At 44.2% G+C, this 27,470-nt stretch overlaps 1 protein-coding gene across 1 annotated transcript; it reads right to left on the reverse strand.

Moving 5' to 3' along the window:
• Window positions 1-209: 209 nt before the first annotated feature.
• LOC147859017 (Translation initiation factor 2, small GTP-binding protein) lies at window positions 210-7,652 on the reverse strand. The gene is made up of 6 exons (XM_087325495.1): window positions 7,537-7,652; window positions 4,291-4,381; window positions 3,307-3,672; window positions 1,878-3,035; window positions 1,627-1,776; window positions 210-1,342 (listed from the first exon to the last, which is right to left on the reverse strand). The coding sequence occupies exons 2-6, from the start codon at window positions 4,369-4,371 to the stop codon at window positions 908-910; spliced, it is 2,190 nt and encodes a 729-aa protein (XP_087181621.1). The 5' UTR covers window positions 4,372-4,381; window positions 7,537-7,652; the 3' UTR covers window positions 210-907.
• Window positions 7,653-27,470: the final 19,818 nt, after the last annotated feature.

The following is a 27,470-nucleotide window of genomic DNA, read 5'->3' on the forward strand; positions in this document are numbered from 1 at the left end:
TCACATATAGAGAAGAAACGGACTTGCCAATATTTAATAAACAAGAGATTTCACGCTTTTGATTCCACCAAGAAATAATGAAAGATGAGTGCAAAGCAAAAGAACCCAACCAACTAAGACAAAGTCATAAGCCCAACGAACATGTTTTGGGTAGCTTCCTTAAACAAGCATTGGATCATGTGTCCAAGAATTTAGTTTCTTGCTAATACGGATTCGTATGATTAGTAATTAATGTCAGTCTATTAGTTTTAATGAGTTGATTGAGCCTTTTATTATGTTTTTGTGATTTAAAAGCAATTGTCTTACACCTTAAATCTCATGTTGAACACCTGTAAGTGGATAGGGTACATGTTCAGAAATTTGAATCAACATACATGAATCATTTGGACAACAATCCCCCTTAGAAGTCATGTTTATCAGTGATCCATTCAGTACCCAGTCCTTATAAATTATCTTTATCTCATATGGCTACCCCGAAAATTATCTTTATGATTGTTTACCTCTTTCTGAATATAGAACATACATGAATCATTTGAACATTGATTCACCCTCAAAATCATGTTTATAGTTTAATTCATCCTAGTGCCCACCCCACATGAATGATCTTTATCTCATAGACTACCCTCCATCAATGGTCAAGAATGATCTTTACGATTATCTACCTCGTATATATACCAATTGAACAGGACAAACCGGTACGAACTTGACTCAAGGCAAGTTGCTTACCTCAACTCATGTAATTGAGCACTTGAGGTGCAACCTCCACCATATTTGCTTCAAATATGCCAACCCAAAGGAACTTCTAATGAGTAGTATCTACTCCCAATAGATTTGGATCATTCACAGACTATATGCATTGAAAGGCCACTCGAAACACCAAAATTTGCATGAACTGTGGAGTGTCTACTCAGCATTCAATTTTCACAGAACCACTTTCGGAAGAGACGAATCGTGGCTTTTTCCTCACTGATTCGATACATTGTATGACATCTCCAACTTCGAAAGTCCCGAAATCATCAAGAATCAATCCACACTCATTGCCTTTGCCGACAGCCTCAACATCTAGCTTTTCTCGTTTCAACGACTTGAACCTACCTTCATAGATGACTTCACCACTACGCAAAACCTTTGCACTAAATGCTCTTGTGATTCTACCTTCAAAGACACGGCACCCAGCTATTGTGGCGGATCCTACCTTTGCACTCCCTTTTCCTTTAATCTCGAATATACTCAAGACTTGAGCTTGCCCAGCCACCTGATCTTCCAACACACCAGGTGCCTTATTCACAATAAGCTGTCCTATGTCTTCCAACAGATGGTAAATCACCCTGTAATGACGAACCTGCAAAACACAAAACACGCATTATTAAACCTTATTAAGGAAGAAAAAATAAGAGAAAGATGCATTGACATCTCTCAAAGGCCAATGTGTCTCATGAGTAGACCTTGTTTGAACACAGAAAGCAAGAAAGATGTTTAAATGTATCTGAAAAATAAGTGTCCTATGAGATGAAAACAGTGTATACAATGTTTTATCAACCATTTGCATGTCTTTCTGGAAAGGACAAAAAACTAAGGATCTTAAAAATATAAAAAGATGTCTGGATGAGTTGGTAGAAGGCTTACATCTATATTTGCTTGGCGAGTTGCAGCTTCTACAGCAGCAGGCATTGATCGTGTGTTGAAACAAATGATACAAGCACCACATGTCTCAGCAAGATCTACATCGGATAAAGAAACTGGACCAACTCCGGCATGCACGATGGTCACAATAACCTGCAGAAGTCAAATTTATTATACGGATTCAGTGTTATTTTGGTCAGATTAACTTGCTACCTTATTGACTTTTGTCCTACATTGAGCACTAAAGAACTTACTTGTTCACTCGTCAAGGTCTCAAGAGCCTGGGTAACGGCTTGAACTGTTCCTTGTACATCACCTTTAACAACGAGCACCAACTCCACCTTTTTTTCTTCTTTACATTCCTCCATTGAATCTTGCTCAACAGTTTCCTCTTTGTTCTCCTTCTCCTTCTCTTTCTCTTCTTTACTTTGCTTGTTCCCCTTACCCAGTTTAGGTTCTTTGAGCAATACAGGTCTTACAAATCGTTGAAGTTTTGCATGCTCAAGCCGGTTTCGTCGAGCATCAGTAAGCTTCCTTGCTCTCTCCTCACTAGAGACAACAATAACATCATCTCCTGCCTGAGGCAGCCCTTTTAACCCTTCAATCTCAACCGGCATCGATGGTCCAGCAGATTTCACTTGGTGTCCATGAGTATCTAAGAGACTGCGGATTCTTCCCCATTCACTTCCAACAACGACATGGAGACCAGGTGTTAGCAAACCATTGCGAACCACCGCAGTTGCTAATGGACCTCGGCCCCTATCGAGCCGTGCTTCCACTACAACTGCATGAATATCTCCACCCATATCAGCCTTTAGATCCATTAGCTCCGCAAGAAGCAACAATGACTCCTCCAGCTTATCTAGACCCATCTTTGTTGTTGCTGATATCTCTACCACCTGGACATCACCTCCCATGTCCTCTAGCTCAACACCTTCAGCAGCAAGTTGTTCACGAACTCTAGCTGGGTTAGCATCTGATCTGTCACACTTATTTATGGCCACCACAAGTGGGACATGTGCAGCTTGAGCATGAGATAGAGCTTCACGTGTCTGCGGCATAACTCCATCATCAGCAGCAACTACAAGTACTACAATGTCAGTCACAGCTGCACCACGAGCCCTCATGGCACTAAATGCAGCATGTCCTGGTGTATCTAAGAAAGTGAGAGACGCCCCTGATGACATTTTAACCACAAATGCACCTATATGCTGGGTTATCCCACCAGCCTCGTGTGCCGCAACAGAGGTCTGACGCAATGCATCTAGGAGCGATGTTTTACCATGGTCAACATGACCCATGACAGTTACGACAGCAGGTCTTGTCACAAGCTTACCTTTGACAGAAGACAATGCCAAAGCATCATTTTTAGCTGAGTCAAAGTGGATCCGCTTGACATCATAGTCTAGTTCCTTCATTGATCCATAACAAAAAAACATTTCAGGTCTCACAATCATAACTCACAGAGGTCTATATAAATGAAGGATAAGTCATGCAGTAGAATAGATCACAAAATGCACAAACACAGGATACATCTACGCTAATGAAATGAAATATAAGTGGAAGAGTGGGTATTAGATATGCAAACATAACAAACACATAAATGTATATATATAAATGGCGGTATCTACTAGCTATGTCCACATGCAGTCTTTCAGCACACTTACAAAACTACTGACTTACATAGGCAACTAATTCCGCTGCATCAATTTTAATGGCATCCGTTGCACGGTTAACCAGCTCTCCAAACCCCACAAGTAATCCCTGAACTGATTCCACTGTTTGGCCCAATTGATCAGCCAACTGCTTTACTGACATCCCATGAAACACTTTTGCCACCTTCACTGTCGAACCTCCCCGCACCGAAGTGCTAGGTGGCGGAACATAAGGTTTATCGGTTGGTGGAGGCTTTGGTACTCTGATCTTTCTTATTCCTGGAGTTGCATTGGGTTTTGTTGTGCTTGGTTTTGGCCTTGCCTGAAGTATTGCTGAACAATGAATCATGTACGCATTCCACTTGTGACTTGAAACATAGTAGCCCTGGAAAATCTAGATGGTAAAGAACATTTGAAAGCTGGAAGGATGCATTTGCAAATATGCAACAGTCCAGATTACATTGACATAAATATGATTTCAATAATATAGTAATAACATACATAAACACGACACAAGCTGGTTTTTATTGCAGCTTATCATGCATATTTGTTTCATGTCGTTTTCCATGAGTTAGTAGAGAATACTTAGTCCTGCACAAGCCAGGAAGTCGTTATTGAACCTAATTTCACAATGTAGCCAAAAAGTGGTGTATGAGGCACCATGTAAGCACAACTAAGAAAAATACCAATGTTAAGAACATTAGTCTCAATGCATGATATCATGGGTGGTACTACTTGATATAAATCAATCAAACCCAAATGAGAGCACATTACTGGGAGGGCTCTTTCTTGCACTGCCTACCCCTTGACAGATATGTAGGGTTTATTTTTGTTACCATCCTGGGAGATAACTTATTTATATTTATATTTATTTTTGTTTATTCTCCTCTAAGGTGAGATAACTTTTCAGATTTAGCCTATGGGTCTCATAGGTCAGTTCGCACTTTATGAGACATTGCTATATCTTTCTTTCTTCTTCCTCTCCCTCATCTTCTGTATAATAATGGCACACCTGAATAGATCTTGAAGTGTGAGCAGCAGTATATGTAGAACGTAGATAGCCATAGAGAAACTTCCACGTAGCGTGTGCCATGTATATGAACCTGAGAAACAATTATGACCATGTTAGACTCAAATGGTCCTGAGCTTTAGATTTTTAAAAACCTATTTCTTTTACCCCACATTTAACATTTGTATCATATATGATATGATGATTTTAAATTTAGACTCATAACTGGTTTAAACCCTAGAAAATGTTAATATCTTCATTTTTTTCCTCTTTCTCCCTCTCTCTCTCTCTATCTTGTATCTTTAGGAAACCTAGACCTTTTAATTTTATTGCAGTATGGAGAGCTTGAACTCCCCCATATTTGTAATCATGATTTGTCTCATAAGTTGATTTCAGCCTGTAGTAGACATTAATCTCTCTCTCTGTGGATGCTAAAAAATCTCTAATCTAATCTTTCTAAATATATATATAATAATGGAGAGGCCGATATGTCAACCGATACAGGCCATTATCTCTGCCATCATAGGTAATTCCCTTTCTTCAGAGATTTTTGCATTCTGAATTGACCTATGCTAGAGATCTTTCAAAGGAAAAAAACATACCTGCCTTGAGAATCTTACATGCATAGATGACAGGATTCTTTTGTCAGATCTTAATTCTAATTCTATTTACATTTTACTTAGTTGTGTTTATTTTTGTTTGTTGTTCTCAAGGATGAGACCACATTTTTTAAGATGTAATCTCTTGTTTGGTCTTATAGAACATTTTGGCCTCTTAAAAGACAATATATCTTTCTTCTTCTTCTTCGCCTTCTTCTTCTTCTTCATCATCATCTTCTTCTTCTTCTTCTTCTTCTTCTTCTTCTTCTTCTCTCTCTCTCTCTCTCTCTCTCTCTCTCTCTCTCTCTCTCTCTCTCTTATAGAATAGAGTGATCCGCACTGATATTATTAACTTGGAAAACAAGATAACATGGATCAGCCCCAAAATACCACTTGCTACAAAGATGGCCCACTATAAGACACACTTCTTACACACATCGGAGGATGGATTCATCATCAGGCCACCTTATATGGACATACATCTATCCTATGTGTTGCGTAGTGTGATAGGGCAGCTGTGAACTTCATCACATCAATTACAGATTGAGGTAAGCAGATATACACGATTACCTCTAGAAGAGAGAATTTGTCAATTGTGTCATCAAGGAGTGGAATCTGAAGAACACTATGTTTGTCATTGTAGTGTCTTTTACAAAATCAGAGGGAGATACCATTGCCTCTTTAAACAAGGCTTTGGCCCACTACGCAAGGTAATGGACTATGAGGACCAACAATGCCTATGAATTTTCTTGCTAGAGCTCAAGAGACATCAAGAAAAGTTGTTGAAGAATACAGCCACACAAGCTCATCCACAAAGAACAATCACAACTTTCTTTAGCCCCATCACTTCTAATGCTACAAGTCAATCACAGATACACAAATGGGCTCCAAACCAGGACATAACAAAGGGGTTACAATTGATCGGGCAATAGCAATTTGTCATGCACGTAGGCCCCGGCCCCATGGACCACGACCTCAACACCCTTGCCATCGACAGATAAAAGCCATTATCTCCCGCCATTGTAGGTGCTTCCCTCAGTTCGAAGACATTTTCATTCTGGATCGACCTATGCTAGAGATCTTTCGAAGACAAAAGCTACAATATATCTAACATAAGAATCTCACATGTGCCAAAAACCATATTCCCTCGTTTCTTTTCTTTTCATCTTATTTAGTTTTATATTTACTGTGTAATATCTATTTTATTTTGATTTTTTCTCAAAGATGAGACAACACTTAAGATGTAATATCTTGTTTGGTCTTATAGGCCAGTTTGGCCTCTTAAGAGACTTTAATATATCTTTCTTTCTTTCTTTCTCATGTTGCACCTAACTACAAAACCTATTCTTCGGGGAACAGGGAAACCGTACACATCGATACATATTAGAGCCCATTCCATTGGCTTATATTCGAACCATTGCTTCCATGCGACTTAGCTCACATGCATTGCAATGTGAGACGGGACATTGGGGCACAAGTGATGAGAGTGGTCGACTATGCACACTTTGCCCTAAACAAGTTTGAGAGTCTGAGTATCACACTTTGATACAATGCTCTGCCTTTGATAATATTTGACCATGCTTTCCACATATCTTCGACCAAGCCCAATCCTTGCACGAATTTCTCCACAACCACAATGTGCACTCTCGATTGCAACATTCATTGGTAAAGTTCTTGAACATCAAGAGTCACTACTCACTTTCACACGTATCACGTGAAATGTAATTTTTTTGGTCTCATAGGTCATATTTGACCTCCGAAGAAGATAATATAATCTATCTCTCTCTCTCTCTCTCTAGAAATAGATATAGATTGGTTCTTTTTGGGAGAAAACCTCCCAGTGGTATGCATACATATGATGCTTAATCAATTGCTAAATGAGTCATATCTCATGATCTTTATGGATAGCCATCATGGTGGGCTTACTAAATGGACATATAAAGCGGTCTCCCAATCTTAGGGCTAGTAAAGAGAATGGAGAAGCATTCATGACTATAATATTTTATGTATCACTTTATTCATTTATTTCATTGATATTCAATATGGGCAATCATAATACAAGGATTTCAAAGGCCATTTTAGGCTGTCAGAAAATATCTTGCATTCTTTCTCGTCTCTACATAAACATGAGAGCATAATATGGCCTCTAGAGAGAGAGATCATGTGTACATCATCAATTTGTTTATCACTCTTCCTATGAATTCATCCTTACAGACAGATAAACAAACCTAGGTATCATAAACATTTTTATGTGTACAACTTTTTTTCTTCTAATAGAGTACTATGCATATGACCTATATTGTGATTGCTAGGTATGCCAATGGTATAGCTCATACTAAAAGGATATATGAGCATATAGACATGTACATGTAATTGTATATGTAATTGTAGTTGTATATATGTATGTGCATATATGTATATATGCACATACATATATACAACTACAAAATTTAGGGACCAAACCTACATGTAGAAGACAATGTATGCTGAAATGAAGCAAAAATTGCGCTGCAGAAACTAATAAGGAAATCAAATAAATTGCAAAATTCACTCACTTCATTTCATACCAGGAAGCAGCGCCATAGTTACACAAACAAGGATGACGTTTCAAGAACAAAAAGAAAAAACCAAACTAAAGGCCTGTATTTACCTGCAGGGAAGCACCTCATCGACAGAGAATACACACCCACAAGAACGAACAGAGCAGCCTCTCTCTGTTTCTCTCTCACTTACTCTCTCTCTCTTCAATAGGTCAAAGTGGGAAGGGGCATTTCCGGAAATAAAGAAACAAGGCTGTTGGGCTTCTATAGAAATAGAGAGAAATTTCTCTTCTCTCTTATGTTTTTTTCAATTCTAATTAGCTTACTCTAGTGGTAGGTTGTTACACTACAAGCATTGTGTCTTGGGTTCGAAACCCAAGTTCCTTTTAATTCATACATATCTCTTAATTCACTAGATGCCACCGTGGTATGTAGGGGTTGGACATCCATTGGTTCCACTATGTCTTAGGTTCGAAACCCAATTTTACTCACCTCCCTACTATATACTTCATACATACATATCTCTTAATTCACTAGATGCCACCGTGGAATGTAGGGGTTGGACATCCATTGGTTCCACTATATTGTGGGTTTGAAACCCAATTTTACTCACCTTTCTATTATATACTTCATACATATCTCTTAATTCACTAGATGCTAATACATATCTCTTAATTCACTAGATGCTAATACATATCTCTTAATTCACTAGATGCTAATATGGAATGTAGGGGTTGGACATCCATTGGTTCCACTATGTCTTGGGTTCGAAATACTTTATACATATCTCTTAATTCACTAGATGCCAATATGGAATGTAGGGGTTGAACCCATTACCTCCTAGTCTCCATTGGGCTACCTTACTAACTAAGCTACATCCATCTCTCTCTCTCTCTCTCTCTCTCTCTCTCTCTCTCGGCTACAAACGGCTATTTTTCCGTCTACGTCGTCGTTGTCGCCGTCTCCGTCGTCTATTGTCGTTGCCACCTTCGGCCGAGGAAACAAGAGAGTGCATCTTCTTGATAAAGTTGTGGTCGTGCGATTGTATGTGGCACGCGAGGTCTTTTTTCTTTTGGGCGGGTTGATTGTGAGCTCAAGAAGTGAATGATGTGGATGAGACATCCACCTATGCTCGGCTAAGTTTTTATGTCCTTTCCGTCCTTTTCTTTTTCTTCTATCTTTTGAATTACAACATGACTTCTAAATGAACTAAAGACCATAAGGAAACACACGAAGAAACTATAAGTAAGGAAGAATTCTTAGATGTCTTTAACCGTTTAGTTAAAATAGAAAAATGGGCAAAAGAGATCGAATCTCAAAAGCAAAAAGATAAGGAAGAAAAAGAGATGCTTATAGCTGAAATGCGAAACTCAAAATAGAAAACATGAACCTTCAGAAACAATTTAATGACCTCGAGACCTCTAGGGAAGATGGTGAAATATCCTCCCTAGAGGGTATTAAGGACAAGATTAAAAAGGTTAAGGAAGAGGTAAGAAGCGACATGGAATTAGTGAAAACCGGTTGGGTCGATGTAGTAAAATGTAACATTAAAAAGGAACTAGAGGATGAAAATATTGTAAACACTACCCTTGAGGAAGAGAAAATGAGTCAAGCTGGACGCCTAAATGTACATGTCACTAGGCTCAAGGAAGGGGCATCTCCCGACGAAGATGCATAAACACTCTAGAAAATGTTAGGGTACACAAAGGCCCTACCAATCACCAAACCTTGGAGGGTCGGACGTGACACTACTAGGAAGAGAGCTTTAGTCCTTCAGTTTAAAGACTTGGAATCTAGAATCACAATTTTTAAGAAGAGACCTATTCTTTGAGGATTAGGCGGGAACCCTATCTACCTAGATGAATACCTCACCAAGATGCAAATTGAGCACCGTAAAACTTGTATGCCGCAAGTTGTGCAAGCTCATAAAGAAGGGTATCGCGCCTTTTACCGAGATAGATGAGTGATAATAAATGATCGTCCGCCAATTGATGGTGCGTGGCCCATGTGATAGACAATAAAATTAGGATGACTTTATGGAATTGTAATGTTGCACTTTGGACACACCCTGGCCGTCTAGAGGAGATTTTGAAAGTATCTGATATACTTTTCTTAGTAGAAACACATCAAAACCCAAATAGAGGACTGCCACTAGTTGAAGGTATTCATTGGGAATTTGTCTTTAGAAAAACCTCACATCGACACACTACTAGAGGGTTTGGAGGGGTTGCAATACTATTTCGGAGAGAGATACATAAGAGGATAGAAATACTAAAGACTGACCCAAAAGCCCGTTTTATGTGGGTGAAAGTCCTCACTAGCAAGGATCAGACAATATTTATCGCCATTTGTTACTTCCCCCCGAAAGGATCCTGATATAATATGGCTGGAGAGGCGAGTATAGTTGATGAAGGAGCGCCACTTGCGCCTTCTCCATACAAACCTTTATCGGATGTCATAATCCAATATTCTTCTCAAGGGGAGGTCTTCCTCGTAGGAGATTTCAATGCGAGAACCCAATCCTGACAATGCACAATATTTCAGATGGATAGAAACGTAGAAATGGTGAATGTCGACCCTTTAGCCATATGCATCACACATAGATCAAAAGATCAAAGTGCGGAAGCCACAAGCTTTGGCCATCATCTGCTTGAACTTGGAAGTCGACACCAAATGACCATATATAATGGTTTAGCCAAGTGGTCGGGCTTAGAAATGCTCACATGGAGGAGGGGAAAGCACAATTGATTACCTAATAGACCTAATTAAGACGCCTTGAAGCTACCCACGTGATTAACTCCTTCCGGGTGGCCCTATGCCCTATTAGTGAAGACCATAGCTGTCATGATGACACTCACATCATGCCCCGAAAGGATTTGAACCCACGACCTTGTTGTGCACATGTCAAATCCTTAACCATTGTATTAATATTCTTATGTGTATAGTTTTTATAATATATATTCTAATATCATAGGAATATTCTATATTACTCTACATTCTAGAATAACCTATACACTAGAACCTTCTTGAAACTTTCAAGATTACTCTACATTCTAGGATGGACCCGAATTTGAGGTTGCTGCCATTCTCGATTCTAAAATCGTGCGCAACAAGTTGTATTACTTGGTCAATTGGCTAGGCTATACCCCCAATGATCGAACTTGGGAACCTACCGCAAATCTTTCCAATGCTATGGATATGGTCACTTAATTTTATTGCCAATATCCTCGTAAATCAGGTCCTAATACAAACCCTACGACACGTGAGAAGGGGGATAGTGTCATGATGACACTCACATCATGCTTCGAAAGGATTTGAAGCTTTTCCCACGACCTTGTTGTACACATGTCAAATCCTTAACCATTTTATTAATATTCTTATATGTATAGTTTTTAGAATATATAATCTAATATCATAGGAATATTCTATATTACTCTACATTCTAGAATAACCTAGAATATTCTAGAGTGTTCTATACACTAGAACCTTCTAGATTACTCTACATTCTAGGATGACCTAGAATATTCTAGAGTGTTCTTTATTACTTATAAATAGGGATCTATCAATCATCCCAAACCTAAATTGGTTCAACGCCATTTTGTAGCACTCTATTGCCTACTCCTTGTAATCCATTTTACTCTACAATACAATGTTTCCCTTTCTCTCTCTCTCTCTCTCTCTGTCTTGACAGTTTAAACCTTTTTTTTTGTCATTTCTTCCTCTTCCACAAACCCTAACAAGTTCTCTTCTTCCTTCTCCTCTCCCCTCGTAAGCTATGGAGTCCGTGAGCAAACCGGAGTATATGCGTGTTCTTTCTGAGCTCGACATGCTCACGAATAAATTTGTGGCATTAGAGCATGAAACTCAAAGGCTACTTGGAGACCTACAACATGTCAGCGCCGAAAAAGCTCAACAGTAAGAAGAATTATCACAACGGGTTCACCAACTCGAGACAACTATATTACCATTACGAGAACAAACGTCAAGGGCTCAAAACTCCCCTAAAGAACCAAAGATTAGCCTCCCCACCAAGTTTGATGGTACAAGGTCTTTATTTCGAGGCTTTTTGAATCAAATTCATCTGGTTATTCAGCTACATCCCAATCAGTATCCATCTGACGTTGCTCGTGTGGGATTAGTGGGAACTTTGCTATGCGGTATGACGTTAGCATGGTTCGCACCACTTCTCGAGAAGAAATCGTCGTTGCTAGAGGATTTCGAGGCATTTGTTAAGGAGTTTCAAGCTAGTTTCGGAGAGACTGACAACACTAGGACAACGATAAACAAGATTCAAAGGCTCCGACAAGGAGATCGTCTCGCGTCGGCTTATGCAGTTGATTTTCGTCTCTTGGCATGCGATATCCCTTGGGATGAGGCAGCCTTAATGGATAAATTCCGTCAAGGTTTGTGAAATGATGTCAAAGATCTTCTTCTTACTTTCCCTGGAGATTCAAAGTCACTTACAGAGGCCATTAGTCGAGCCGTGCAATGTGATAATCGCCTATTTGAGCGACGCTCTGAGCGCCAACAAATGTTATGCCGCCAACCAGAACAACCTTACACTTCCATAGTCGCAATGCCTCCACAAGTTTCCAGACCTATTGCAAGGGATGACCCAACTTTGATGGAAATAGAGTCAACACAACATCGTGGTCCTTTATCAGATGTTGAGAAGCAATGTTGTCAAGCGCATCGCCTATGCCTATATTGTGGCGGTCCAGGACATATAGTTGTAAATTGTCCACATAAACCTCGACGTCAAGTATACCAAGTAAGTGCCCATGACAACCCTACTTCGAGTTCCATTGTTACTTCTAATAACAGAAGTAAGCCTCATAGTCCATGCCATGAAAATAGATTTGATGTCTTGAGCCAATTAGAGGATGTGAGGAAGGGGGGAACGAGGCCATGTTCGTCTTCACAATAGTAGCAAATCCATCATCCACTTTACATGAAGCGGACATTAAACTACCAGAGAAATACAAAGAGTTCTCTGATGTCTTTGATAAGGTGAAGGCCAATACATTGCCGGAGCATCGGCCATACGACTACCCTATTGACTTACAACTAGGGAAAGAACCTCAATGGGGCCCAATTTATACTCTCTCCCCTGTAGAGCTAGAGACTTTGTGGGAATATATTCATGAGAATTTGGCAAACGGGTTCATTTGGAATTCTAGATCCCCTGCGGGCGCACCTATCTTCTTCGTCAAGAAAAAGAATGGGACTCTTTGGTTGGTTGTGGATTATTGAGGGCTAAACAAAGTGACTATTTGGAATAGATATGCTCTACCATTAATCCCGAATCTTTTGGAACATCTCAATGGAGTAAAATATTTCACAAAGTTAGACATTCGCGGTGCATATAATCTAGTTCGGATTCACCTGGGGGATGAATGGAAGTCATCTTTTCGCACTCGTTATGGACATTTTGAGTATATTGTGATGCCATTTGGTCTCACGGATGCACTTGCAGTTTTCCAACATATGGTGAATGATATTTTTCAAGATTTTCTCGATATCTTCACTATAGTTTACCTGGATGATATTCTAATCTACTTGAAGACCCAAGCGAAGCATGATGAACTTGTTCGTCAGGTAATGTGTCGACTCTGAGAATATGGTCTCTACACAAAATTAGAAAAGTGTAGTTTTGGCCAGAATCAAGTGGAATTTTTGGGGTATGTTGTATCATCAAATGATATTGCTATGGACCCCATGAAGGTACAAGCAATTTTAGAGTTGCAAATGCCCCTTAGGTGATCTTGTTACACAGGAGGTATTTAGGCATCATGGTCTTCCGCATGATATTATTAGTGATCGTGGTCCACAATTCATCTCAAAGTTTTGGAAGCACATGTTCAAACTTCTCCACATTTCGGTTAAGCTTTCTTTGGGCTATCATCCCGAGAATAATGGCCAAATTGAGCATACCAACCAGACTTTAGAGCAATATCTTCGTTGTTTCATCAACTATCAACAAGATGATTGGGTTGATGTTTTGCACTTGGCTGAATTCGCTTACAACAACTCAACCCATTCTTCTATAGGATATTCCCCATTTTTTGCAAATACAGGTTGTCATCCTCTGTGGATGATGAATGCGCATCCACACGTTCCTACCAACCCTGATGTCGAGGATCGTCTTAGTCGCCTCCAAGAAATTCACGCTACCATTCTCCACAATTTTCATGATGCTCAAGTTACACACAAGAGGCTTGCGGATCATCATCGCCTAGACTCCTCAAAAAAGTTCCCCGTTGGGGATTATGTATGGCTTCTCCGACACAACATCAAGAACACTCGGCCTTGTAGTAAATTGGATTACCAATGTTTTGGCCCTTACATGATCATTGGTAAGATAAGTGATGTTTCATTTCGTCTTGGCCTCCCTCCACACATGCGTCTTCATCTAGTGTTTCATGTATCCCTTTTGGAACCTTATACTGCAACTTCAATTCTGGGCCGTCTTATGACACCCCCACCACCTGTTGAGTTTTTGGATGGACCCGAATTTGAGGTTGCTGCCATTCTCGATTCTAAAATCGTGCACAACAAGCTGTATTACTTGGTCGATTGGCTAGGCTATACCCCCAATGATCGAACTTGGGAACCTGCCGCAAATCTTTCCAATGCTACAGATATGGTCACTGAATTTTATTGCCAATATCCTCGTAAATCAGGTCCTAATACAAACCCTACGACACGTGAGAAGGGGGATAGTGTCAGGATGACACTCACATCATGCCTCGAAAGGATTTGAACCCACGACCTTGTTGTACACATGTCAAAACTTTAACCATTTTATTAATATTCTTATATGTATAGTTTTTAGAATATATAATTGTTGAGCGGCAAGCTCAATTGGAGCCGGATCGGCCGAATAAGCTTGAGCCAGTGAGCGAGACGGATCGGTGAGTCGGTGAGCACCCGGTGAGCAAAAGAGCCGGTGAGCTAGGGAGCCGGTTAGCCGGATCCATCAGTAACTGGAAGCCTAGTAGCAGCTAGACTACTAGGGAGTCAATACTCTCGTAGTTAGTGTCAGACACTCGAGTGAGCATTGAAGTACACCGTACTTCTGTCAGTCCATATGGACTTGTATAAAAGTGTTCGCTGAACACATACTATGTACATAGTGTTGATATAATTTTTGAATAGTGATTCTTATTCTACTCTCTCTGTCTCTCCCACATACTGTTAAGCTCTCCATTAAACCTATTCTCTGTTTTCTGTTTTCTATTGCTTCTGCACGCTATTTGTTTTTACATGGTATCAAAGCATGAGGGTTGAGAACCTCTGCAGCCGACATTCGCTTTCGCAAGAAGAAAACCTAACCTTTGTAAAGAACAAAAAAAAAAACAATGGATAGAGGAATTGCCAGCTTGCTTCCGGTGGAGAAGCTCGACAAATCTAACTACGCATCTTGGTCATACAAGGTGCACTAGTACCTGCTTGGGCATGGTTACTGGAGCTATGTCGATGGAGCTAACGACACAGCACCTGATGTGTCACACAAGGACTTCCCAGTGTAGGAACAATCGGCAAGTAGAGTGATGTACTGCTTTGTGTCCAGTGTCGGAGACCAGCTGCTAAGCCACATCCGAGATGCCAAGACGCCGAAAGAGGCTTGGGGAAACCTGAAGAAGGTGTTCGCCGCAAGCACTAAAACCCGGAAGCTGCAACTCTGACAGGAGTTGAGCAATGTCTGGCAGAAGGACATGTCGGTGGCTGATTACACGGCCCGAATCAAAGAGATCTGTGACTCGCTTGCTTCTATCAACGTCACGGTAGAGGAAGACGAGATGGTATAGGTCTGTCTTGGGGGCCTGACGTCTAAGTTCTGAGCTTTCCGGACAATTATATGTACGAGGGAGAATACGCCGTCATTTTTCGACTTACAGTCGATGCTCCTTGTAGAGGAGAACCACGCCGGTGCGTCAACAAGTGCACCCACTGACAGCCGGATGCTGTACACGGAGGCCGATCGGCCCCGTGGGCGTGGTGCACGAGGCAGGCAGGTTGGCACGCAATGGAGGCGGCTAGCAAGGCCAAGACCGACAACATAGAGACCATGCCGACAATAGTTCCGGGACTTCCACAAGCAAGGGGAGTCAAGGTGGAGCCGGAGGCCGACAAGACAAATCCACCACGAAATGCTGGTACTGTGGCAAAAAGGGTCACAGAGAAAGTGAGTGCTGGAAGAAGCGCGCCGATTCGGACAGATCTGGATCCGGCAAAACCGGTCGGGAGAATCGGCAAAGATCGCACTACACGCAAGGATCGAAAGGATCCGGAACCGGGAAGACCGGTAAGGGGCCAGCCTTGGTGATGAAACATGAGGCTAACTCGATGAAGAAGACCACTTCCAAATCAGAGGAAGTGTGGTACGTTGATTCCGGTGCGTCAAATCACATGACGAACCACAAAGAGTGGTTCTCCTTCTTGGAGAAACCGGAATAATCGGGAATTGTCGAAACCGGAGACGACACTCCTCACCCAATCGTGCATGTCGGAGAAGTTCCCCTGAGCCACGTTGGACAGAGGGGGAAGCTGATGAACGTATTACACGTTCCGACTATCACGAAGAACCAGGTGTTGGTCGGACAGATCGTCGACCAGGGAATGCAGGTGCGGTTTACGCACCTCGGGTGCTTCATCGAGGAGGGCCAGATTATCGCGCAAGGGCGCAAGGGCGGCAATCAAAGGCCAACACAGAATGCTAGTACTGTGGTAAAAAGGGCCACAGAGAAAGCGAGTGCTAGAAGAAGCGTGCTGATTTAGACAGATCCGGATCCGGCAAGGCTGGCAGAGAGAACCGGCAAACTCGCACTACGCAAAAGGATCGAGAGGATCCAAAACCGGGAAAGCCGGTAAAGGGCTAGGCTAGCCTTGGTGATGAAACACGAGGCTAACTCGATGAAGAAGACCACTTCCAAATCGGAGGAAGTGTGGTACGTTGATTCTGTTGCGTCGAATCACATGACGAGCCACGAAGAGTTGAGTGGGCCGAACGAGAGACTAGGTCAATCTGACCAGTCGAATGAGGAACCAATGAGTAATGAAGACTCTATCGTGCTCTCCCCACGCAAGGAACCGAGAAGACGGTTCACGCACAAAGAGAAGGGGAAGAAGAAGATGTCGGAATATGAAACCGATAATGACGAGTCGGATCAGAGCGGATCCGACTCCGGAAAGGAAAATGACGGTTCTTCGGCACCGAAGACCGAACCGGCCAAGAAGGGCCTCAAACCGGGTAACGGTGGGTTACGTCGGTCAACCCGCCAGAAGGAACCTGTTAAGTGGTACGGGTACAATGAGTACATGGCACATCACTATGCGTACATGACCAAGGTGGCGGAAGTGCGTGCGCCGGAGAGCTACGCAGAAGCAACGAAGGACGCACATTGGCGTGCCGCTATGGAAGAAGAGATGCGGGCACTTGATGCCAAGGATACATGGGACCTGGTTGACCCTCCCTGTCACAATAAACCGATCGGATGCAAGTGGGTGTACAAGGTAAAGTACAACGCCGACGGTTCAGTTAACCAATACAAGGCCTGGTTAGTGGCAAAGGGATACGCACAGACCCACAGAATCGACTATGACGAGACCTTCACTCTAGTAGCGAAGATGACGACGGTTCATGTGGTGTTGGTGGTTGCTGCGGCAAGGGGGTGGCATCTTCACCAGATGGATGTGAAGAATGCATTTCTTCAAGGAGATATTGAAGAAGAGGTCTTTATGATTTAACCCCCCAGTTTCCAGACGGAGATGAACAAGTCGGCGGTATGCTGATTGAAGAAGTCACTTTATGGCCTAAAGCAAGCCCCCCGAGCTTAGAATGCGAAGATCATGCACCGGTTGCGTAAGATGGGGTTTGCGGCCTCCAAGTCCGACTCTTCGTTGTTCATCCGGCAAGGTCTGGATGGTCCGGTTTGCATCTTGTTGTATGTTGATGATCTGGTCATCACCGGACCCGGACTCGATGAAATCAGCCGAGTCAAGTCCTAGTTGTCGGATGCGTTTGAGATGAAGTACTTGGGGGACCTTCATTATTTTCTTGGGATCGAGGTGATCTGAACCCTCGACGGCATATTGCTCTCACAAAGGCACTATGTGTTGAATATGCTGTACAAGTTCGGTATGACAGAATGCCGGCCTGTCTCTACACCCTTTTATCGGAACTAGAAGTTCTGTCCCAACTCCGGACCGGCCTACAATGAGAAACGGTTCCGACAAATTGTCGGAAGCCTTATATATTTGACCATCACTCGACCCGACATCAGCTATCCGGTCGGTGTGATTAGCCAATTCATGCAGAAGCTGACCGTAGATCATCTTCAGTGCGTGCACCGAATACTGCGGTATGTGAGCGGCACGAAGGACCGGGGACTGTTATACCGGCGAGGTATAACCGAAGAGCTGGTCGGCTACACAGATGCCGATTGGGACGGCAATGCATCAGATCACCGATCAACCTCCGGTTATATGTTTTCCCTAGGTAGTGCGGTTGTTGCGTGGAGCAGCAAAAAGTAGCCAACAGTTGCTCTGTCGAGCACTGAGGCTGAGTATCGGGGCGCTATTGTTGCCACTTGTGAAGCCATTTGGCTTCGGCGACTGCTGCAAGACCTACGGATCGAGGTACTGACCCCGATTCTGATCTACTGCGACAACATAAGCAGCTTGCAGCTCGCCAAGAACCCCGTATTCCATACTCACACAAAGCACATAGAAGTGCACTATCACTTCGTGCGTGAGCGTGTCCTGAGTGGTCAGGTTGAACTCCGGTATGTTCACACGGATCGGCAAATTGCCAACATCTTCACCAAACCACTTGGATAAGACAAGTTGCAGCACTTCATCGAAATGCTTAGTGTTCAGTATCTCGACGTGCCACACTTGAGGGGGAGAATGGGCAAAAACACCGAAACGTGCAAAGGCAAAGAGACTGCCGATTGCACCGGTGAGGGAAGAACTGATAAAGGGAGAGACAAGAAGAAGAAAGGAGCCGAGTCGACAAAGGAAGTCGACACATCCGAACAAGTCGGAACAAGTGGCAGCGGCGATAGAGTCAAGAAGGACAGAGCTGACCGAAGGGAAGGCCAAAACCCAGACATGGTCCGATGTGGTAAAGGGCCTTGAATCGGAAAACGAATCGGGAGCGACCGATTTGGACAAGAGCTGGAATGACTCGAAGACAGTCAATTCGGTTCAACAGACAGATTCAGAAGGACCAGATCAATTCAAGGCCAAAAGGACGAGAAGGTGTTAGGAGACAGGTCCCTCCGGATGGGAAGTGAGAAGAACAGTGTTGATGAGCAACTCGGCCTCGGCCGAATCCAGATGTGGAGTACCCAGCAACGGAAGACCCAGTGAGAACCAGATGACGAGTATCTGGCAACGGAAGACCCGGTGAGAACCGGATGTGGAGTACCCAGCTACGGAAGACCCGGTGAGAACCAGATGATGAGTACCCAGCAAGAGCCGGATGGTGAAGGCCCGGTGAGAAGTGCTCACCGGATGAAGGGACATATTCGTAAATATGTTTTCTGAGAGTGCATTGGGGCTATATTTGTAAATAGCCGAAAAGTCATATTAGTATAAATATGACTTAGGGCAAACTTAGTATGTGCTGCTGTTTTTTTTTTTGTCATTCTTTTGGCGTAAGATTAGAGCGCAACAGTGTACAGAGAGAGAGAGAGAGAGAGAGAGAGAAAGAGAAAGAGACGAATAGTTTATATCTGTGTTGTAACCGCCGCCAATGGCGAAGACAGTGAACAAGAGGTCCTTGCCTCCGTATTCATCAATTGTATATTGTTACATAGTGATAGTTAGTAGTTAGTGGACTGCCGTGGTTTTTCCCGTGTTTGGGTTTTCCACGTCCTGTACTCTTCTCTCCATTGTGTCGTGCATTCATTCCCATTTTCTGTGTTTGATTCTAATCTTGGTTGTGGCCGAGTGTTGTTCATCGGGAGCGTGTATTCCTGACAAAGTGGTATCAGAGCAAAACGACACAAAAAATGGACGAATCGTGGGGCGACATGTTCAAGCTCACCGGCTCCAGCTATTCAGTGTGAAAGTCGAAGATGAGGGACATGCTCGTGGTTAAAGATCTTTGGTTGCCGGTTCAGTTCGGGGACAAGAGACCGGACAAAATCGACGCCACAATATGGGAGGTGATGCACATGAAGACAACGGCGTACATACGGTGCTTCATCGACATGAGTCTATCCAACAACTTCAATGAAGACAGCAAGGCTCATGAGCTCTGGGAGAAGATCGGCATTATGTTTCATAACAAAAATGCTGTTAATCAGGTTGTATTTCGGAAGCTAGTAAGACTCTGGTACCAAGATGGCTGCATCATGGTGGAGCACATGAATGCCTTCTAGGGGTTGATCCACCAGGCAACATCATTGGAAGTGCCTCTCGCCGACGAGGTACTAGCACTACTCCTGCTTGGTTCCCTCCAAGATAGCTGGGAGACGTTGGTTGTCACTTTGGGCAACGCCGGGCCGGAAGGGAAACGGTTATCCCTAGCAAGAGTGAAGTTGAGCTTGCTAGATGAGGAGGCGCGTCAGAAAGATAAGGATACGAGCTCCGACTCCAAAGCGCTCCTCACCGAATCGGAATGCAGAAGACAAAGGAACCGTAGCCCCCAGAACCGAGAAAAGTCGGGGACACGATCAAAGTCAAGGGGGAGGCCTACTTGCTTCTATTGCGGCAAGCTGGGACACTTCTAGAAGAACTGTCGGCACTTCCGAAAAGACAAGGAAACCGACGGTACCAATTCGAAGCGGACACCGGACCGGAACGGTAAAGACCGGAGGGGGCCGGACCGGAAGGGAACGATGGCAATCGCGGCAAGCGAAGAAGAGTTGATGCTCATCACCAAGGAGAGTGAGATAAACCTTGCCGGCGATGAGATGACCTGGGTGGTCGACTCCGAAGCGTCGTTCCACCTTACCCCTGACCAGAAATGCTTCTCATCCTACTCAGTCGGTGATCACGGTTGTGTCCGGGAATGAAGGTACATGCTGAATTGTCGGCATAGGAGACGTGTGGCTGACAACACCAACCGGATGCAAGATGTTGCTGAAGGATGTCTGACATGTTCCAGAGGTTCGTCTGAACCTGATATCAGCCAGTCGGCTAGATGATGATGGCTACACGGGTAACATCCGGAACGGTGTTATGAAGTTCAGCAAAGGGAGCCTGATTGTGGCTCGGGCCTAGAAGGTAAACACGTTGTACCTGATGAATGCCCGGTTATGCCCGGAAGAAGTGAACGTAGCATCCGACATTGCCGGTGAGCTGTCGCACAAGAGGCGGTGTCACATGAGCGAGAAGGGGATGAAGAGGCTTGCAGACGACAACCTCATTCCAGTGAAGAACGTGCACTTGGAGAAGTGCACTGACTGTCTGGCCGGTAAACAAAACCAGACCTCCTTCCGATCGAGGCCACCGATGAGAAGTAATGCACCACTGGACTTGGTGCATACTGATGTATGTCAAGTGGACACGAAGTCACATGCTGGATCGTAGTACTTCGTGACGTTCATAGATGACCACAGTCGGAAGTTGTGGGCCACACCGTTGAAGACGAAGGATCAGGTGTTATCCGTCTTCAAAGAGCTCCACGCGAGAGTGGAAAGAGAAACCAGCCAGAAGCTGAAGGCGGTTCGAGCAGATAACGGAGGTGAATACCAGGGGCAATTCGAGGAGTATTGTCGCTCGAAGGGAATCCGGCTCGAATTTACCATGCCAAAGACGCCGGAACTAAACGGGCTGGCCGAGAGGATGAACCGGACCATAATGGAGAGGGTCTGGAGTATGCTAGCACATGCAAAACTACCCAAGAAGTTTTGGGCTGAGGCATTGTCGACGACAACATATGTGATAAATAGATCACCGTCAGTACCCTTGGACGGAGACACGCCACAGAGAGTCTGGACAAGTAAGGAAGTGTCCTACCGACATCTGAAGGTATTCGGGTGTCTCGCGTACGTGCATGTAGCTAAGGACCGGAGAGGTAAGTTAGATCCAAAGACCCGGCCGTGCATATTCCTCGGTTACGGTGACGATGAATTTGGCTACCGAGTGTGGGACCTGGTCGACAAGAAGGTATTCCGGAGTCGAGATATTATCTTCATGGAGGACAAGACGCTCGCCGATTGGGAGTCGGAGAAGAAGATAATGAACCCCGAGTCGACCGGTAAGGATCAATTCTACGATGAGCAGACCCAACCGGCAAGAGACCGGTTAGCACTCGAGGAACCAGCCGGTTACGGTGAGCATACCGAACCGGTAGAAGAAGAAGTAGAGGAAGCTGAAACCGGAACTGGCCAAGACCCCAAATCGGATTCGGATGAAGAGCAAATGGAGGAGCCGATTACCGAAGCCCAAAGACGGAGATATCCTCTCAGAGAGAGAAGGGCACCCCGGAGATTTCCGGATGCAGAGCATGTGCTGCTAACCGATGAGGGGGGGCCAGAAAGCTTCGAAGAAGCGAAGGATGACGCCCACAACCGCAAATGGTTAAGTGCCATGCAGGATGAGATGGATTCCCTGCATGAGAACCATACGTACGAATTGGTGGAGTTGCCAAAAGGAAAGTGGGCACTCCGAAACAAGTGGGTGTACAAGTTGAAACTAGGAGATGTCGGCAAACCCCCGAGATACAAAGCCAGGATCATGGTGAAGGGGTTCCAGTAGAAGAAGGGCGTGGACTTCGACGAGATATTAACCCCGGTAGTAAAGATGACCTCCATCTGGACGGTGCTGAGTATAACGGCAAGCATGGACCTCGAGGTAGAGCAGCTAAACGTTAAGACGACATTCCTTCACGGTGACCTCGAAGAGGAGATCTACATGCAGCAACCAGAAGGATTCGTGGAGAAAGGGAAGGAGCACCTGGTTTTCCATTTGAAGAAGAGCCTATACGGACTGAAGCAGGCTCCCCGACAATGGTACCGGAAGTTCGACTCCTTCATGATCGATCAAGGGTACCACAAGACGCAGGCCGATCACTGCGTGTTTGTGAAGAAGTTCGAAGGAGGCGACTTCCTGATACTCTTTCTGTACGTGGACAACATGTTGATCGTCGAACGGAACCAAGCCAAAATACAGATTCTGAAGAAGGCTCTCAACCGAACTTTCGCGATGAAAGACTTGGGTCCGGCAAGACAGTTGCTGGGGATGCATATCACTCGGAACCGGCCAAGGAAGCAATTGTGGCTGTCACAGGAGAAGTATGTGACAAAGGTGCTTCAACGGTTCAACATGTTAGAAGTGAAACCGGTCGGATCGACACTCCCGAAAAACTGCAGATTATCCGGTAAGCAAAGCCCGAAGACGAAAGCAGAGAAGGCTGATATGATGAAGGTTCCATATGCCTCAGCCGTCGGGAGCTTAATGTACGCAATGGTGTGTATCCGACCGGATATAGGATACGCAGTCAGAGTGGTGAACCGGTTTATGAGCAATCTCGGCAAGGAGCACTGGAACGCGGTCAAATGGATACTCCGGTACTTGAAGGGCACTTGAAATATGTGTATCCGATTCGGCTCCGGAAAACCTCAACTTGACGGTTTTACCGATTTGGACATGTCGGCGGATGTGGATACCAATCGGTCTACATCCGGGTATGTAATGACATATGCAGGGGGAGCTGTTTTGTGGCAGTCAAGGCTACAGAAGACGGTTGCGTTGTCAACTACAGAGGCGAAGCGGAGTACATGGCGACGGTGGAAGCCAACAAGGAAATATTATGGATGAAGGACTTCATCGGAGAGCTCGGTATCCGGCAAGATGAATACCAGCTCTATTGCGACAGTCAAAGTGCCATCCTACTTGCTAAGAATGCGGCCTACCATTCCCGGACTAAGCATATCTAGCGAAGGTATCACTGGATCCGGGAAAGAGTAGATGACTAGGAGTTCGCGCTGACGAAGATCCACATGGCCGAGAACGGGTCAGATATGCTGACCAAAGTACTGATACCCGACAAGCTGGATGCATGCCGGAAGCGGATCGGACTAGTAAGACATCCCATGCCGGAGTGAAGGGGGAGTTTGTTAGGAGACAGGTCCCTTCGGATGGGAAGTGAGAAGAACAGTGTTGATAAGCAACTCGACCGAGGCCGGCAACAGAAGACCCGGTGAGAACTAGATGTGGAGTACCCAGCTACGGAAGACCCGATGAGAACCGAATGACAAGTACCCGGCAAGAGCCGGATGGTGAATGCCCAGTGAGAAGTGCTTACCGGATGAAGGGACATATTCGTAAATATGTTTTTTGAGAGTCCATCGGGGCTATATTTGTAAATAGCCGAAAAGTCATATTAGTATAAATATGACTTAGGGCAAACTTAGTATGTGTTGCTGTTTTTTTTTTGTCATTCTTTTGGTGTAAGATTAGAGCGCAACAGTGTACAGAGAGAGAGAGAGAGAGAGAAAGAGGCGAAGAGTTTGTATCTGTGTTGTAACCGCCGCCAGTGGCGAAGACGGTGAACAAGAGGTCGTTGATTCTGTATTCATCTATTGTATATTGTTACATAGTGATAGTTAGTAGTAGTGGACTGCCGTGGTTTTTCCCGTGTTTGGGTTTTCCACATAAACATCTTGTGTACTCTTCTCTCCATTGTGTCGTGCATTCATTCCCGTTTTCTGTGTTTGATTCTAATCTTGGTTGTGGCCGAGTGTTGTTCATCGGGAGCGTGTATTCCTGACAGAAGGCAGGGAAAGTCAACGCCAACACGAAGGAATCGGTGAACCGGCACGCGCTGAAGTCACAACAACGAGGGAGCTGAATTGGGCCTGTTGAGCAAACAAGCTGACCGAGGAGGTCGAGGTGCACAGAACAAGAGGGGTCGCGGCAAACAGAACCGGACCGTACGAGGAGTGCGAGCAAGGCCGAGTGGCGCTAGAAGGAGCTGGGCAGAAGGACCAGTTGCCACAGACGTTGACACTACGACTGGACCTCAAGTTGAGCTTGAGGGGGAGTGTTGAGCGGCAAGCTCAATTGGAGCCGGATCGGCCGAATAAGCCTGAGTCGGTGAGTGAGACGGATCGGTGAGCGAGACGGATCGGTGAGCCGGTGAGCACCCAGTGAGCAAAAGAGTCGGTGAGCTAGGGAGCCGGTGAGCTGGATCCATCAGTAACCAGAAGCCTAGTAGCAGCTAGACTACTAGGGAGTTAATACACTCGTAGTTAGTGTCAGATGCTCAAGTGAGCATTGAAGTATACCGTACTTCTGTCAGTCCATATGGACTTGTATAAAAGTGTTCTCTGAACACATACTATGTACAGAGTGTTGATATAATTTTTGAATAGTGATTCTTGTTCTGCTCTCTCTATCTCTCCCGTGTACTGTTAACCTCTCCATTAAACCTGTTCTTTGTTTTTTGTTTTCTACTGCTTCTGCACACTATTTGTTTTTACAATAATCTAATATCATAGGAATATTCTATATTACTCTACATTCTAGAATAATCTAGAATATTCTAGAGTGTTCTATACACTAGAACCTTCTAGATTACTCTACATTCTAGGATGACCTAGAATATTCTAGAGTGTTCTCTATTACTTATAAATAGGGATCTAACAATCATCCCAAACCTAAATTGGTTCAACGTCATTTTGTAGCACTCTATTGCCTACTCCTTGTAATCCAGTTTACTCTACAATACAATATTTCCCTTTCTCTATCTTTCTCTCTCTCTCTCTCTCTTGACAATAGCTTCCTATACTTTGAGCTAAAATGCGACACCTCCAACACCACCAACTCTACTCAACTAAACCATCGCACCAAAATACATTTCACAGATGAGCTCTCTGACATCTATTCCCGACATGTTCATGCCCATCTCTACTCTCTTGACTCTTCCATGCCTTTACAGAATCTCACTACCAAACTCACACACATCCTTCACTCAACATCAATTAGTAGCTTGCCATACACAAAACACTCCAACCATAGTAGGATAGGGTTTATGCCACAGAATAGGTGGTATGATGAGGATTGTAGAGACTTGTATAGAAAACTTAAAGTGTTGCGACTTAATGGTAGTATTTCCTCAGTACAGGCTTGCAAAGAGATGCGCAAGATGACACATCGTAAAAGACGAGCTTGGGAAGCATCTCAATATTGGGAACTCCACCACATGCTCATGAGTAGGGACTACGCCCTTGCATGGAAGAGACTACGGGAACCGAGAACATAGGTTGTCCCCCTCAAGTGCGGCATGCCGAGATGTTGTAGTCCAAGCATCTCTGAGAAGTGTTGCAACTTGTCCAGTTCAAGCGCCTTGGTGAATATGTTAGCAACCTGCCAATTGGTTTAAACATATCGGAGTTCTACTTCACCACTCAGGACCTGCTCGCGCAAAAGTGGTAATGCACTTCTATGTCCTTCGTGTGAGGATGGAATACGGGGCTCTTGGTTAGCTGCATGCTACTGATGTTGTCATAGTAGATCTGAATCGGAGTGGGAACGTCGACCTACAGATCCTGCAACAATCTCTTGAGCCATATGGTGTCACACGTCGCAACGGTGACATGTCGCCTCGGTGCTCGACAGGGCGAATGTCCACTACTTCTTACTGCACGCTATTGTCGTGCTCCCAAGGAAGAACATAAAGCCTGATGTTGATCTGTGATCTTTGGCATCTCCAACCCAATCAACATCAGTATAGCCGTCCCATTGTTCGGCTATGACGTGGCGATATAGTAGTTTATGATCCTTTGTGCCACTCACATATCTTAGTATCCGATAAGCGGACTAAAGGTGCTCGAGTGTCGGCCTCTTCATAAACTAACTTATCATGCCAACCGGATAGCTAAGATCGGGTTGGGTGATGATCAAGTATATTAGACTTTTGACAATTTGTCAGAACCATTTCGCATCACAGGCTACTCCCGAGTCATGGTGAAGCTTCAGGTTTGGATCAAACGGAGTGGAGACAGATTGACAATCCTTCATGCTGAATTTATTCAACAAAGGAAGTAATGAAGGTCCATTAAATTCTTCATTTTAAATACACTCGACAATTGGGACTTTACTCGGCTGATTTCAGCAAGGTCAAGGCCGATGATGACCAGGTCATCCACGTACATCAATATGCACACCGAACCTTTTGCACCTTTCCGGATGAACAAGGAAGAGTTTTACTTCGAGACCATAAACCCCATCTTACGCAAATGTTGCGTGATTTTCGAGTTCCAAGCACATGGGGCTTGCTTGAGGCCGTAAAGTGACTTCCTCAACCAACAAACTACCAACTTGTTCAGCTCGGACTGAAATCCGGGGGGTTGGACCATAAGTACCTGTTCTTCAAGGTTCCCTTGAAGAAATGCATTCTTCACATCCATCTGATGGAGGTGCCACCCTCTTGCCGCTACTACTGTCAACACCACACAAACTATCGTCATCTTCGCCATGGGTGAAAGCTCACGTCGTAATCGATGTTGTGGGTCTGCACGTATCCCTTGGTCACCAATCGGCCCTTATATCAATTGACCAAGCTATCGGCATTGTACTTTACTTTGTACACACATTTGCACCCGATCGGCTTGAAGTGTCGGGGTGGGTCAACCAGGTCCCAAGTCTTATTGGTAGCTAGTGCTCGCATTTTTTTCCTCCATGGCTAATTGCCATTTGGCCTACGAACTTCTACCACTTTTGACATGTATGCATAATGATGCACCATGTATTCATTGTATAAGTACCGAATCATTGGGTTCTTGTGGCGAGTCAATCGACATAACTTCTCACTAGTTGATTTCAAGGCCCTCTTGGTCACATCTAACCTCAGTTCCCGAGGTTCCTTTTCAGTCTAGTTGGAATTAGATTCTCCCTAATTCAAGGCACCTCTATTCGTGTTGTACTCTAACACCTTCATCTTCCTTTTCTCTTTGCACGTATACCGTCTCCTCGACTTCTAGCGCGGGGACTACACGGTCGAGTCTTCACTACTCGTCGGCTCTTCATCCGACTAGTCATTTTGACTTAGCTCTTCATTCAACCCACTCAGCTTGAATGAAAC

This window comes from Azolla caroliniana, unplaced genomic scaffold, assembly GCF_043228905.1.
Source record: "Azolla caroliniana isolate FFs.n. ecotype wild unplaced genomic scaffold, voAzoCaro1.0.p SCAF_10, whole genome shotgun sequence".
Lineage (NCBI taxonomy): Eukaryota > Viridiplantae > Streptophyta > Polypodiopsida > Salviniales > Salviniaceae > Azolla > Azolla caroliniana.